Source organism: Phasianus colchicus, chromosome 6, assembly GCF_987193195.1.
Source record: "Phasianus colchicus chromosome 6, bPhaCol1.hap1.1, whole genome shotgun sequence".
Lineage (NCBI taxonomy): Eukaryota > Metazoa > Chordata > Aves > Galliformes > Phasianidae > Phasianus > Phasianus colchicus.
The window spans coordinates 51,502,990-51,515,787 of record NC_143441.1 but is presented as its reverse complement, the minus strand read 5'-3'; the positions used below and the strand labels follow the sequence as shown (position 1 = coordinate 51,515,787).

The window sequence follows — 12,798 nt, the reverse complement described above, 5'->3', positions numbered from 1 at the left end:
ATCAGCTGCCAGCCAGTCACTTCAGATTTATTTTTCTTGTGAAAATGTTTCATTGCTCTTCTGACATAATCATCTTCTAAGGAGATTATCCCGTAATTCTTAGAAAATCCTTACAATGAAGGCAGGACAAGTCTCTGGCTCCTTTACTTATGGAAAATTGTCTTTGCTTCCAAACTCATTTTAGTTTCCCAAGGCTGCATTTTGGGCTAGACAAATCAGCCAGACTTGTGATATCGTAATGTTTGTGCTGCTCTGAGGGTATTTATTTACAAGATTTGTATTTGTTCTTTTTCATTACCATCACCCCTGTTTGTTGCACCATGTGATGATGTAGGAATCCAGCTGGTATTTCTCTTCCTAGATAAGTTTCTGGTTCTTATGTCTACTGAGAAAAGCTTTTAGGACGTGAGCACTAAAGCTTCTCCTCTGAAATGGGGGAAAATCAGGACTCTAGAAGCTGGGGCTCCCCATGGCACTGGATTTCTCCAAGCTTCTCATCACAGCTTTTTCTCAGTCCTTGCATTTGGTTGCTGTGGACATCCATTTACAGCTCTATCAGTATTCAGAGAAAGGAAATTTTGGGGGAAATACTGTCAACATTTATTCTGAAATGAACCACTGGTCACTCAGCATGGACATCGTTAGATTTTTGGTCTAACACATCTCTGTCCTGCTGCTGGTACAGTCGTGTTTCTAAGAAAACATCATCATGATCACTTAAAAAACAAAACAAAACAAAACACAATGCATTTTGTCTCAGTAGGAAGCTCTATTTGAGCCAAACACTGCTGAGATCTCCAAGAATTTTTCAAATTAGAATAGCGCTTAAAAAAACCCAAAATGTTTGTATCAATAAAAATGAAAGCATAAATATAAAACCTTTCCCTAAAGAAAAGCACTTGTCCCTCCATACGTGAGGACATTGTAGTCTGTGATTGACCACAAGGAGCCCTAAAGGATGGAGATGAGTGTCATACCCATAGCCCCTCTTGCAGCCCTTACCTCCTTGCATCTTTTCAATGCAAAGTCAGGATGGAAGTGAAGAACTTTTTTTTTTTTTTTCCCTGTTCATTGCAGTGTTGAAGGAATTTCTGCCACCAGTGTTCACGTGCCTTTTTTCTTTTAACTGTCTCATCCCTATGACCTTCACCACGTGGGAACTCCTCCGAGTCCCCCAGGTCTGACCTGCATTACCTCCCTTTTCCCTCTGAAGTGCTTCGTAGCACCAAACCTGCAGCTCCCCTAGGTGAGGAAACATCTCAGAAACCCTTTTGTCTGGAGAAACATCAGCTTAATGCCTTCAGAACCCCCTTCTACCTTCACTGATGGCTGGAGAAGATTGGAAAAAAACATAGAGAAAGAAGTGGAACAAGAGAGGAATTTCTTTGTTCTGCCAATTGAGACTGGATTAGCGCATTGCTCCATGTTTGTTTGTCTTCCCCAGCTCCTTGCATGCTCCAAAATCCTTTTTTAGTTACCTTGTGAGCGTCAGCAAGTTGCCATAATAACTTTCCCCCTCTCCCTTTTGACTCAGTGAAATGGTACCAATCACAGACGCAATGTCCTGCACAGTACCTAGAGAAACCACATCTCCTACTCCCCATCCCTCCCTGCCCACTGGAGCAAAGAAATGATGCTACATCTTCGTTAGCCGCAAAACATTGAGGCGCACAGGAAGGAAAGTGGCACCAGAGGCATATTGGATCTCACGGAGGACCCCTTCCCACTTCTTCTGCTCTTCGTCATACCTGGGGAGAGACAGACAGACAGCAGTGGTGAGACAGACAGACAACAGAGGTCTCCACCTTATAAACCCCCCACCTCCACAGCATGCCGACAGCAGCTGCTGGAACCCTGGGGGAGGGGTTGGTATCACCAAGATGGAACATCTGTGGTGCAGGAAATGCCTGCTGAGGGTGCTCTACAGCCACAGACCTGAGGGATAGGAGCTAGCCCTGCATGAGCAGCTGTCAGAAAGTGCTTTCTGTCTCTACTCCCATTTAAGACAATCTGGTTTCCAGCCCCAGCACTGGCTTTTCTCAAGGAGAGCGTTCATTGCACAAACACCACTTCGAGCCAAAGGGGAAGTCTGGAACCAGCTCCAAACAAAATGGCAATTCAGGAGAAAGAGAAAGGAGAAGATTTTCCCTGCTATTTTCCTGTAGGAGGCTGGGAGAAATCACCGAATCACCTAACGTGCCTTCCAGCACAGTACAGGGCACACATCTCACCCAGAGACCTCGTGCTGAGCCTGGAAGAGGTTTCCTTCCCCCTCCTTCCAGGAAGGTGTTGGGGTAGCAGCACCTCCCTCAGACTGAAGGCAAAAAGACCAAAACTATCTGTTTCCTCAGTGTCTGCCACTGAGTAACACCCCCCATCTCCCACGGAGAGCCCCAGGGAAGGTCATCACCTCCAGACGTCGTTCAGCTCTGTTGGCACTAGCTCCCCTGACTCCGTCTCCACCGTGGCAAACCCTCCAAGCAGGTAGAGCACCCCAGACAGGCTCACCAGGCTGACCGAGCTGCGCTCCTGAGGGAACTCAGGGAAGGTGTCCCACCTGCCATGTGGAGAGAGGGACATGTCAGGTCACCCTGCCCACCCTCGGGTCTCAAACTGGGAATCAGCAGCTGAATCAATTCACGGCAGGCTAGCTCATGTAGCTTTGCATGGGATGGGATCATTCATTTCCTGGTGCTAGAAATAGCTGTTTTCATCATCATAGCTCAGTTTCATCTTCTGTGAGTAAATGAGCTGTGATGTACACCCAGCATGGACCAGCAGATCACACTGCTGGACTGGATCCCAAAGCCCAAAGTCAGGGAACACGTCTCTTGCAGTGGGTGAAGATGATAAGATGGAACAACAGCCCTGCAGGGCACCCAACAGCTCAACTCATTGATGACCCACTTTGAATCTGAGCCTGGAATGATCCTGAGATGGTTGGACTGGATGGTCTTAAAGGTCTTTTCCAACCTTGGTGATTCTGTAATTGGTGATTCTGTGATCCTCAATAAAACGATGCTAATGACAGATGCAACGTGCTACATCATGTCCTACTCAGTGAGGCCTCATTGATGCCCAAGGAATACAGATTGGGAGGAACTGATGTGAGGAGGTGCAAGGATGGTTGGAAGCTCTTAATGTACACCTACAGCTGGTGCTGGTGTCACTACCCCCCAGAGGTGCTCAGTACATACTTGTTGGTGGCAATGTCGTACACTTCCACTGAGTTGGTCAAACCAGAGTCGGTCACGCCAGCTGCCACGTAGATTTTGTCTTTGTGCACAGTGGCTCCAAACAAGGAACGAGCAGTTTTCATGGGAGCCAGCTCCTTCCACTCGAACTTATTGGGGTTGTAGACACACATCTTCTTCAGGCACTTCCTAGGGAAAAAGGAGAGAGAAGGGGAGCGTAAATTGTCAGCCCAGGGGCAGACTTGCACTGCAGGAGTTTGGGGATGCATGTTGCGAAGAACATGGCTCAATAGAAGGGATTTTGGTTCCCTCTGTGTTGGCTTTAGTGCATTTGCTTGGATAGACACTCAAGCTTGCCCATGCCCAGGGATACCACTTCTGTGTACAACACATCCCTTCCTGACGTGACTGCTTTGGGTAAGGAAGCTTAAAAGCTCAGTGCTGTGTGTGCACAGCTGGATAAAGAGTCCATGTAACCAACTGCCCCTCAGGACCATGTGTGCAGCCTTCAGATGCTGTTTCAGTACTGCTGACTCAACCTCACACAGCAAAATACCCTCCCAAAAGTTCCCCAACACAGTGGACAGCAGTGTGAGCTAAGTGAATGCGTGCCATATTCCTTCCAGGACTTCTTTGCTGGGTTATGGCAAGTTTTGCTCACTCAATTCTGAGGGGTGACTTCCAGGTTTCTCTTGATTTTTGACCTACTTGTCACTTCCTTTGCCTCCAATGACATAGACAAGGTCCTTGTGTGATACCACTGCATGGCCATAGACAGCGTAGGGAAGGGAATCAGCTTCACCCCACTTGAAGGACCTGGATCAGGGAAAGATGGGAAGAAAAAAGATTTGTAGCTTGCTGGTTGAGGCCCACTGTACACAGTGCAGATCCTGACAAACAGAAAACACAGTATCTTAAAAACACGAAGTTTCCAATGGGATAATGCTCAACAAGTAAAAACAAAACAAAAGGAAAAGAAAAAAAGATGTCTGCATTATGTAAAAAATGAAATCCAATGAGATTTAGAGGATACTCACAGCTTTTCCATGACAGAGCCTCCTGCTTTGTCCTCAAATGGGGCTTTAGCACACCACATGCCTTTATTTTTACTTCTTTCTGGTTTGTGCTGGGTAGCCAAAAATGGAGCCAGCTAGAATTTGGGTGTATTTGTGGTGCCTAGACCCAAAGGAAGGCTAGACACCTATGCTCAGTGGGCAGGTACATAGGCCCAAATAGGGCTGGAGTTTCTCAGGATGTGTTTTGATGTCCACGTAGCTCAGGTTCGTTCAGAATCATAGAATCAGAGCTGTTTGAGTTGGAAGGGAACCCTGAAGGCCACCCCTGCAATGCACAGACACCCACAGTTCCATCAGGTGCTCACAGCCCCATCCTGACCTTGAGTATCTCCAGGCATGGGGCACCACTGCCTCTCTGCACAATCCATTCTAGTGCCTCACCATGTAGGATCAGCCTCCAAAGACCTGCACTTCATTCAATCTAAGTATGGAAATGCCTCCTAATTGCCTGACCACTTCGGGCAACCAGTTGCTCCCATAGACCAGCGCTTTGTCCCCTCAACTTTGCTATAGTTGAACTCTTTACCTAAATTGCACCAGAAATAGGAGTGGTGTTGATCATATCTCTGCCAGATTATAGGCAGTACTCAAGCCACTGCTGTGCACATGGCAGGAGGACTCACACTGCTTCCCAGATAATACCCCGTGTTCTGGGGAAATGAAATTGGTTTCAAATCACAGCCTCTAAAACACTCTTTGAAGCAGATGCATCTAAAAATAAATGGAGCAGAGGCTTGTTAACACCTACCACTCTGCCTCTTTAGGGCAGAGAGGAGCAGCCTTTGGATATTTCTGCCTCCCACGAGCAGAACAGGACGGTGCCTCTAAATACAGCTCATGACATAACCTGGTTCAGAGCCCATTGTGCAAAAATAATTGGATATTATGCCCGATATCCATCAGGGTGGGCCATTCAGTGCCACATCTGAATACTTTCAAAACAAACTTTCCTGTCCAAAGGCACTCCCCGTCAGACCTCAAGCCAACAGGCAGCAGCAGAAGAAAAAGCTTTTTCTCCCCTTTTTCCTCTGAACAGGTCCCACGTGAGCATCTGCCAAGATCACTCCTTTGTAATTTAATATCCCCATTTCGACTTCCACCTCGGGAGCTTCGATTACAACCAGTGATGCTGCTGGAGAGAGCAGCTCAGAGCCCCACAGCACAGCCTGAGTCCCAGGGTCTGGGTGCAGAGCTGGAGCCCTGTCACTACGCTCCATTGGTTGCTGGGGAGCTGGATTCACTTTGCACAGCAGCTGCCCCACATTCCCCTGCTGATCTCCTCCTGCCCCACACTTGCACCCAGACACTTACAGGCGGTCGTAGCACAGCACTGAATCCAAGGTCTTCTCTCCCTCTTTCAGCTCTTTCCCTCCGACCACAAAAATGGAGTTTTCTGCCTCTCCCAGGCCAAAGAGGCAGCGAGGGGAGGGCAAGGGGGGCATCCCCAGCCAGTCCGAGTCCAGATGGTCGTACTGCAAGGAAACACAAGGTCATTAGTGTGTGTCTTCCTGCAGAATCCAGAGGCTCAGAGCAGCATCCATTCCCACTCATAGCTTCTCACAGGGACACGTTCCACTCTGTGGACCAAAGCCTTGACTTTGAACAGGGTTGGCCATCTTTGGGTGGAAGATTCCCATGTTGGACGTGTAAAACATAGTCCTGGGACTGGAGGAGCTGAAATGCTTAAGTCTTAGAGATTTTGCCAGAACCCCTCCAGAAGCTGCATTTGTCTAGGTGCTTCATTTTGATATTTTCCATCTCCTCGAGGTCACGGTGCATTGCCTACAATTAGGGCTAAATAGCTCACTCACCTCAGCCAGTGAAGAGCAAAATGCTTTCTCCTCCCACCAGTTCTCCTTCTTGCTGGCAAAGATCAAACAATGGCTTATTCCTCTGCTTTTCAGAGTACTGGTGTCCCCCACCACCTCACCGTGTGAATGAAATGCCTGTGCTTCTATCTGCATAAAAACCCTTTACACAATACCTGTCTACCCAAAATCTACGGTGTGCAATGAAGTTGAGATCACAGAATAGAATCATTCAGGTTGGAAAAGACCTCCAAGCTAACCAAAACCAACCCCAACCCACCCCACCATGCCCTCTGACCGCATCCCTCAGTGCCACATCTCCACGGTTCTGGGACACCTCCAGGGATGGTGCCCCCACCGCCTCCCATGGCAGCCTGTGCATTACCACTCTTTCAGACAATATTTTTTTCCTGACATCTCCAACCTGAAGAGATGAGACTGCAAAGATCAGAGCTCTTCAGTGCTGACCAAAGTGTGTGATAAGACATGGAGACTGAGACGTGCAATGCAGGTAGATCAAATGACCAAAAATCCTTGCACGTCTGTGGATCAAAGCATTACTCCGCCAGAAAACAAAAAGCCATGAAATATCATGAGGCAGAATGGGGGCTGGGGACACTTTGGACACCAAAGTGCTTAGTGGGAGCTGTAAAACGGGTCAACATTTTTAAGACAGCTTGGCAATGGAGAAGGAACATGGCAGGTTGAGTCCGGAGTGACCTCTAGCAGCCGTTTGGTGGAACCCTGCAGGAGGAAGCTGTGATGGAGCACAGCCTGAAGCACTGTTTTCTATGGGCTCGGGCCAAGGAGCTGCAGCTTGTTGGGTTGCCTCCAAAGCCTCGGCCTCAGCTGAGTGCCTGTGATTGTTGTCCCTTTGTGAGCTGTGGTCCTCGTTTGTGTTATTTATAGTGCAGGCCTGAGCAGCCCCATCACCAGGAGAGTTCCTGCTTCTCGATGGGTTCAGTATTGTTTCCAAAGCATAAATCTTAGAAGTGACAAATAAAGGATACCGTTTTCCATCTGGAATGTCAACGGAATCATTCTGTTCCTGCCAAAATCTGCAAGGCCTCTGGGATTTATCAGCACTTAGATATATTGATGCTTGTCCTTAAGTGTAAACTAACCCTGACTGAAGGAGGAACACGAAACTGGGGAGGATAGAAACAGAGTCAGAAGGTGTAAGAGGCTGCTGCATTGTACAGGGGTTCATTGTACAGGGGCCAGCCTACATCCTTGTGAAGCTCCAGCTGAAAAAGTCTGAAACACCTTGTTCATACAGCAACACACACTAAGGGCAATGATGAAAACAGGTTGAAGGGGCATCCAGATATCTCCCATCCAACTCTCCTGCTCAAAGTCACCAGGGCTTTCTACAGTTAGATATGAAATGTCCTCCAGGATGAAGGTTTTGTGACTTCTCTGGACTCCTGCTCCAGTGCTGCACCACCTCCATTGTGAATGTTCTCCTTACAGCTAATTGAAATTTCCCTTAGTGTATCTTGAGGCTATTGCCTCTTGTCCTTTCTATGTGCAGCCTTCCAGCCCTAACCACCTTGGTGATCTCTGCTGGCCTCACACCAGCACCTCAATGTCTTTCTTACTGAGAAGCCCCATACTGGACTTGCCATCCACATCCACACCCATCTACAAATGTAGTCTCCCATACATCCAGATGCAGTCTCACAAGTGCTCAATCAAAAGGAATAAATCACTTCCCTCAACATGCTTGCTGCAGTCATGCTAATACAGCGCAGGACATGATAGATTTTCCCTGCTGCCCAGGGAATTAACTCACCTGGTCAGCAGCAAAACAGGTGGAGGACTGATCTTTAGACATAGGTTCAGGCTGAATGTCAGGCAGCCTATCTACCTGCTGAGCACAGCTAGGAGATGGAGTTGTCTGTATCTGCTGTGGTCAAAGCTCCTTTTCAGTGCAAAAGGTTGTGTGCCAAGCACCAATTCCCCAGGCATTCCCCACTGCCTTCCCTCTCCATTCTGCTTTCTCAGCCTGCTGTATCTTCCCATTAACTCCTCATTTCATGTGGGCTGCATAGGCTCCTAAGTCTGACACTTCAGGTGAGGACAAACACATCCCTGCACACATGGCACAGGTGCACAGCCCTACTCATGCAACATGGCAAGGATCAAACTTCTGTGTCTCAGCATGGGAACTTGTGTTGCTTTATCCTTCCAATACTCTGTTGCTTTCTTCCAAAACTTTCTTCCAAAACTTCCAAAATGTAAGCCATGGGAGCTTGTTTACCCAGGAGATTTCTGGGTAGAGGGGGAAGGATGGGATTTACTGGATTCCTACAGGGTCGGCAGGAAAGGCAGTGCCCTGTTAGGTCCCTACAGGGAAGGTGCTCTTGGGTTACAACCCAGCCTGGGGCTCAGATTGCCTGCTCACAGCCCAGCCTGCTCACAGCTTTGGTTGTTGCTGAGTTAGAATAGCCACTTTTCCTGTTAGATGCCCCCAGCAATGTCACAGCAGAATTTTCCTTGCACATGATGGAAATGACCAAAGCAGAGACTCTGAGATGGAACTAGAACACATTCAGGGACAAGAACAGCATTGGAAAAGAAGCTGATATTGGTAGGCAGGGACATGTTCCATGTCCTTGCAGTGTTTACACTGTGGCTATAGCTGCTGCTGTTCCCTGTGTTGTCAACTGGCAGAATCATCTTTCTTTTGCTGGGAGTTCATGCCCACGGAACATAAAGACCTGGTGCCTCCAACCTAGTTTGTGTGCCTTTGGCAGGCAGGGCTGGACCAAATGCATCTGCCAAAATGATGTCAGGTTCAGGATTTGGACCATTAAAGCCTTCTTCATCAATGATCAAATACCCCTTTTAGTGGTATGTACTTTAAGAATATGGCAAGAAAATCTCTAGAAAAGCAACTTAAATGTTTCAACTGCATTTACCTCTTTCATTTTAGCATCACGTGACAATGGATATTGCTAACATCAATATAGACTGATCATGGTCCTGGTCAAAGAAAATAAAGAAACAAAGACTAATACCTGTAGGAAGTAGGAACTCATGGGATCCTCTTTGCTGTCCTCATTGTAGTACAGTCCTCCGACAATGAAGATCTGATTCTCTTTGGTCACCAGACTGACGTGGTTCTTTGGGATTTGTGCAGACAGGGAGGCAAAATAGCACTCGTTGGCAGTGGGATCATAGGCCACTGCTCCACTGTCGCTCACCATGAAAATGAGGTCCTGGAGGAACATCCCAAAGCGCATCGTGTCATTTAAGATCCCTGGAAGCACATCCTCCTCTGTCGCTTCCTCCTCATCTATTGCTCCATTGACAACATTGCCTTTTGCTTGCTTTTCATCGCTTTTCTTCACTTTCTTCTTCTTCACCACAGTGAATTTGCCTTGCTGGGCGTCCTTCACCATCTGCAGTTTCTTGAGCAGCTCTGGGCTGGACTTCACCACAGCCTGCTTCTCCACGTGGTCCTTGATGTAGTCCTTGGGCATGAGGCGGAAGCGAATGCTTTCGAAGACAACAGGCAGGGCCTTCTGCCGGCTCTCCTGGTCCTTGGTGCCCACCCACTTCATCACCACTTCAAAGACATTTTCCTCTTTCTCAATGTTGAGGGAGTCACTGGAGATGATGGCGATGAGCTCGTCGGGTGAGAGCTGGTAGAATTCCTCATCACGGGAGACCAGAGCAAAGCGATCGCAGATGAAATCTCGAGCTGCCACGGCCAGCCGGGCACAATCCAGCATCAAGCCCAGCCTGAAGATAGCCAAGCAGTTGCTGAGGCAAAGGCGCTTCTGCAAGAAAGACACGCAGACAGTGAAGATGGAGGGGATCTGGAACATGTTGGCCACGGAGAAGATGTCCTGAACATTCTGCTCTGTGATCTCCAGCTCAGAGGTGTAGATATAATGGAGGATTTTGCCCATGACATCTGGGTCGACATCTTCCAAGCTGACCTCCCTCTTCTTGCTCTCTTCCATGTCCGAAAGGAACATTGCCCTGAAGTAGGGGCTGCAAGCTGCCAGCACCAGCCGATGGCATGGAAACTCCTTTCCCTTGACTTTCAAGACACAGTCCAGAAACTTATTGTGGTCCAACATGTCTTTGAGTCCATCCTGGAGGAGGGTTTGCTGGTAGAGACGCAGTTCTTCCACTTGATCAAAAGGCAAACCCATGGTGGAGAGTAAGAACTCCTTTTTTTCCCTAAGCTTTCTTTTGTATCTGTTTACGAATATATCTCTATGTGTGCCTTTGGTAAAGAAACTTTCTCAAAGCAGGGCTCGCAGGTCTCCCTTTCTTCCAGACCGTCAGCACACTGGGAATGTGAAACTCTCCCTACTATCGCAGCTGTCTGTGTACTTCAGCTTCCAGCGCAGGGCTTTATATATAGCCACCGTGTTACAAAGCTTAAGGAATCCATATTGGAGCATGTGTAAGCTGATCACCCCTTAATATGACACACTGGGCAAGGGGGAAGGGAGGGGACCGGGGGAACAGCTGTACTTCAGCCTCGATGCTTCAGGAACCGTCTGTCAGCTGATGAGTCACCACGTCCCCCGATGGAAGGATGTGTGCGACCCTATGACAGCTCCACCACGCTTGGGACATGTCCTCCAGATGAATCAAACACCATAATCTGCCTCCTGGGTCATGAATGGCAGGGATGAGACCTCTGACACTGCTAAACAGGACACTCTCTAAGTGCTAAATCTCTTGCGGTGGTAAAAACAGACCGTGAATCAAAGCTGGGAAGATGCAAGAAGGGAGAGTCCATGTGTTGCAGCATCCCTGAGCTGAGCTCGTCCCCAGGGTTGTGCAGGTTTGCCCTTTCTTCTCCTCTGCAGTCAGTTTTCAAGGGTCTGGGAGGGGATGGAGAATGAAACACAAGTATCTGAGGAGGAACTAAATTCAGAGACCCCAACAGTGAGCTTCATCTCACTGACTGAGGCACCTGAAAGCAGGTATTTACTTGTGAATTTGGGGTCTTCTGCAGAGGTCTACTGGGATTCAACCCCCAAGCTGAAGCCTGAAGACACAGTGGGACAACCTGACCAGCCTTCAGAAGGTGCTGCAGAAGAGCCAAGGGCTGTGTTGGGTCCTGCATGGACATCATAGAGCCTCACGGGGCCTCAGCTGGCTGCTCCAGGTCCAGCTCTTCCCACGGAGCTCTCAAGGAAATAAATTAGTTTGGGCAGACATAGGTGAGCAGAGCAACTATGATTATTTATAATTATGGTAAAACTTCTACAAGACTTTGTTTTATCTTCATTATTACGGACCCTTTGGGCTTTCTGACACTCAGAGATGGCACAGATTTAATTAACAAATTAATTGGATCTATGCAAAGCCATTAGCCACACTCTTCTTGGTGTATTTAAAGCCACATAACCCCTTGCTCTGGCATGGGTGTGTTGGTAACTATGCTTTGTGACGTGATGGTTATCTGAGTAATGAGGGAGGGGATGACACTAGATGAAGCCGTACTGCTGAGGTTCCAGCAGCATCCCAGGCTGTAATACAGCAGGGCTATAATCATGTGCTGATTTCAGCTCACATCATCAGTTCAGGATCAGAGACACAATCAGAGGATGAGCACTGACCTTTCAACTGGGTCATCCATCAGCAATATTCATTTGCTCCCAGATGTCTGGGCTGCACAGCCCATCCTCCCCTCTCCCTTCTTTCTGTGTGAGTGTTCCACTTCTCCAATGTGGTCACACTATTTTTTGGAATTATCCTTCTCTGCCTTTAATCTTCCTTGAGCCCAGACTTGCTTTCCTTCTCACCATGCTGCTCAGTGGGTGCTGCCATCCCAGATTTCCTTCCATGTTCCTCATATCACGAGATGCTGTCTCTTCTCACTGCTTATTGTAAGCTGACACCACTAAATGCAGTGAGATCTACCCGACATGGCAGCCCCTATAGAAAATACAAACTCAGATTTGTCTCTTGCCTGTGCGGGTGATTGGAAAGGGACACTGGCTCTGGCACAGGTAAATAACCCACCCTGGCACCCACTAAGTAGGAGATAAGTGATGGGCTCAGTATCATCAGCAACAACGGCTCAGTGAGAGCAGGAAACCATTGATCCCCCTTTGTGTTTAAGTCTCATCACTTTGGAGACTGATGGATTGATGGAAAACAGAGATATTTCCAAGCAAACAGGGCCCAAGGGCTGTAGTTTAGGCTCCCTATGGCCACAGAGAGTTGATTCACTGCACCCAAGTTGGACAGTTGCCTGAGATGAGAGGACTCCTCTAAGGTCCATCTTTCCCCATTCACTTAAATCATGAATTTATCCTGGATAACCTCAACTGTCCCCAGTGCCTCCTACCCCTGGCAAAGATGGATGCCATCCTTGTGAAGGCCTGTGGCAGCACTCACACCTGTGAACTGGGCAACTCTGAGTAGCTTTCAGCCAGCTGACCCTGGTCTAACAGAGCTACAATGAATGAGTGGTTTACCCAACGACCAATGCACTGAGTCAGTTGTCTCCGGGTGGGCAACAGTCACCCCAAGGATGAGAGTGAGTGGAAACGTATGTAAATCATCCTAGGGGGATGAAGTGTGGGAGGATCGCTCCCTCTCATACTGACTTTTAGAGCAAGAAAGGTGAATGCAAGAATTATAGCTGTGCCAGGTTGAAAAAGGTGTCTGTTGTAGAACTACTCATCTGGATTTGTAGTTGTAGTAAAAAATTGCTTTTCTTGCTATCAGAGCCAGGCA

General features: G+C 48.0%; 1 protein-coding gene across 1 annotated transcript; it reads right to left on the bottom strand.

The window, feature by feature from the left end:
- Positions 1-664: 664 nt before the first annotated feature.
- KLHL40 (kelch like family member 40) lies at positions 665-12,639 on the bottom strand. The gene is made up of 6 exons (XM_031607846.2): positions 9,102-12,639; positions 5,582-5,742; positions 3,903-4,010; positions 3,198-3,383; positions 2,411-2,557; positions 665-1,748 (listed from the first exon to the last, which is right to left on the bottom strand). Exons 1-6 carry the CDS (start codon positions 10,245-10,247, stop codon positions 1,637-1,639), a joined length of 1,860 nt encoding a protein of 619 aa, XP_031463706.2. The 5' UTR covers positions 10,248-12,639; the 3' UTR covers positions 665-1,636.
- Between the last annotated feature and the right edge of the window lie 159 nt (positions 12,640-12,798).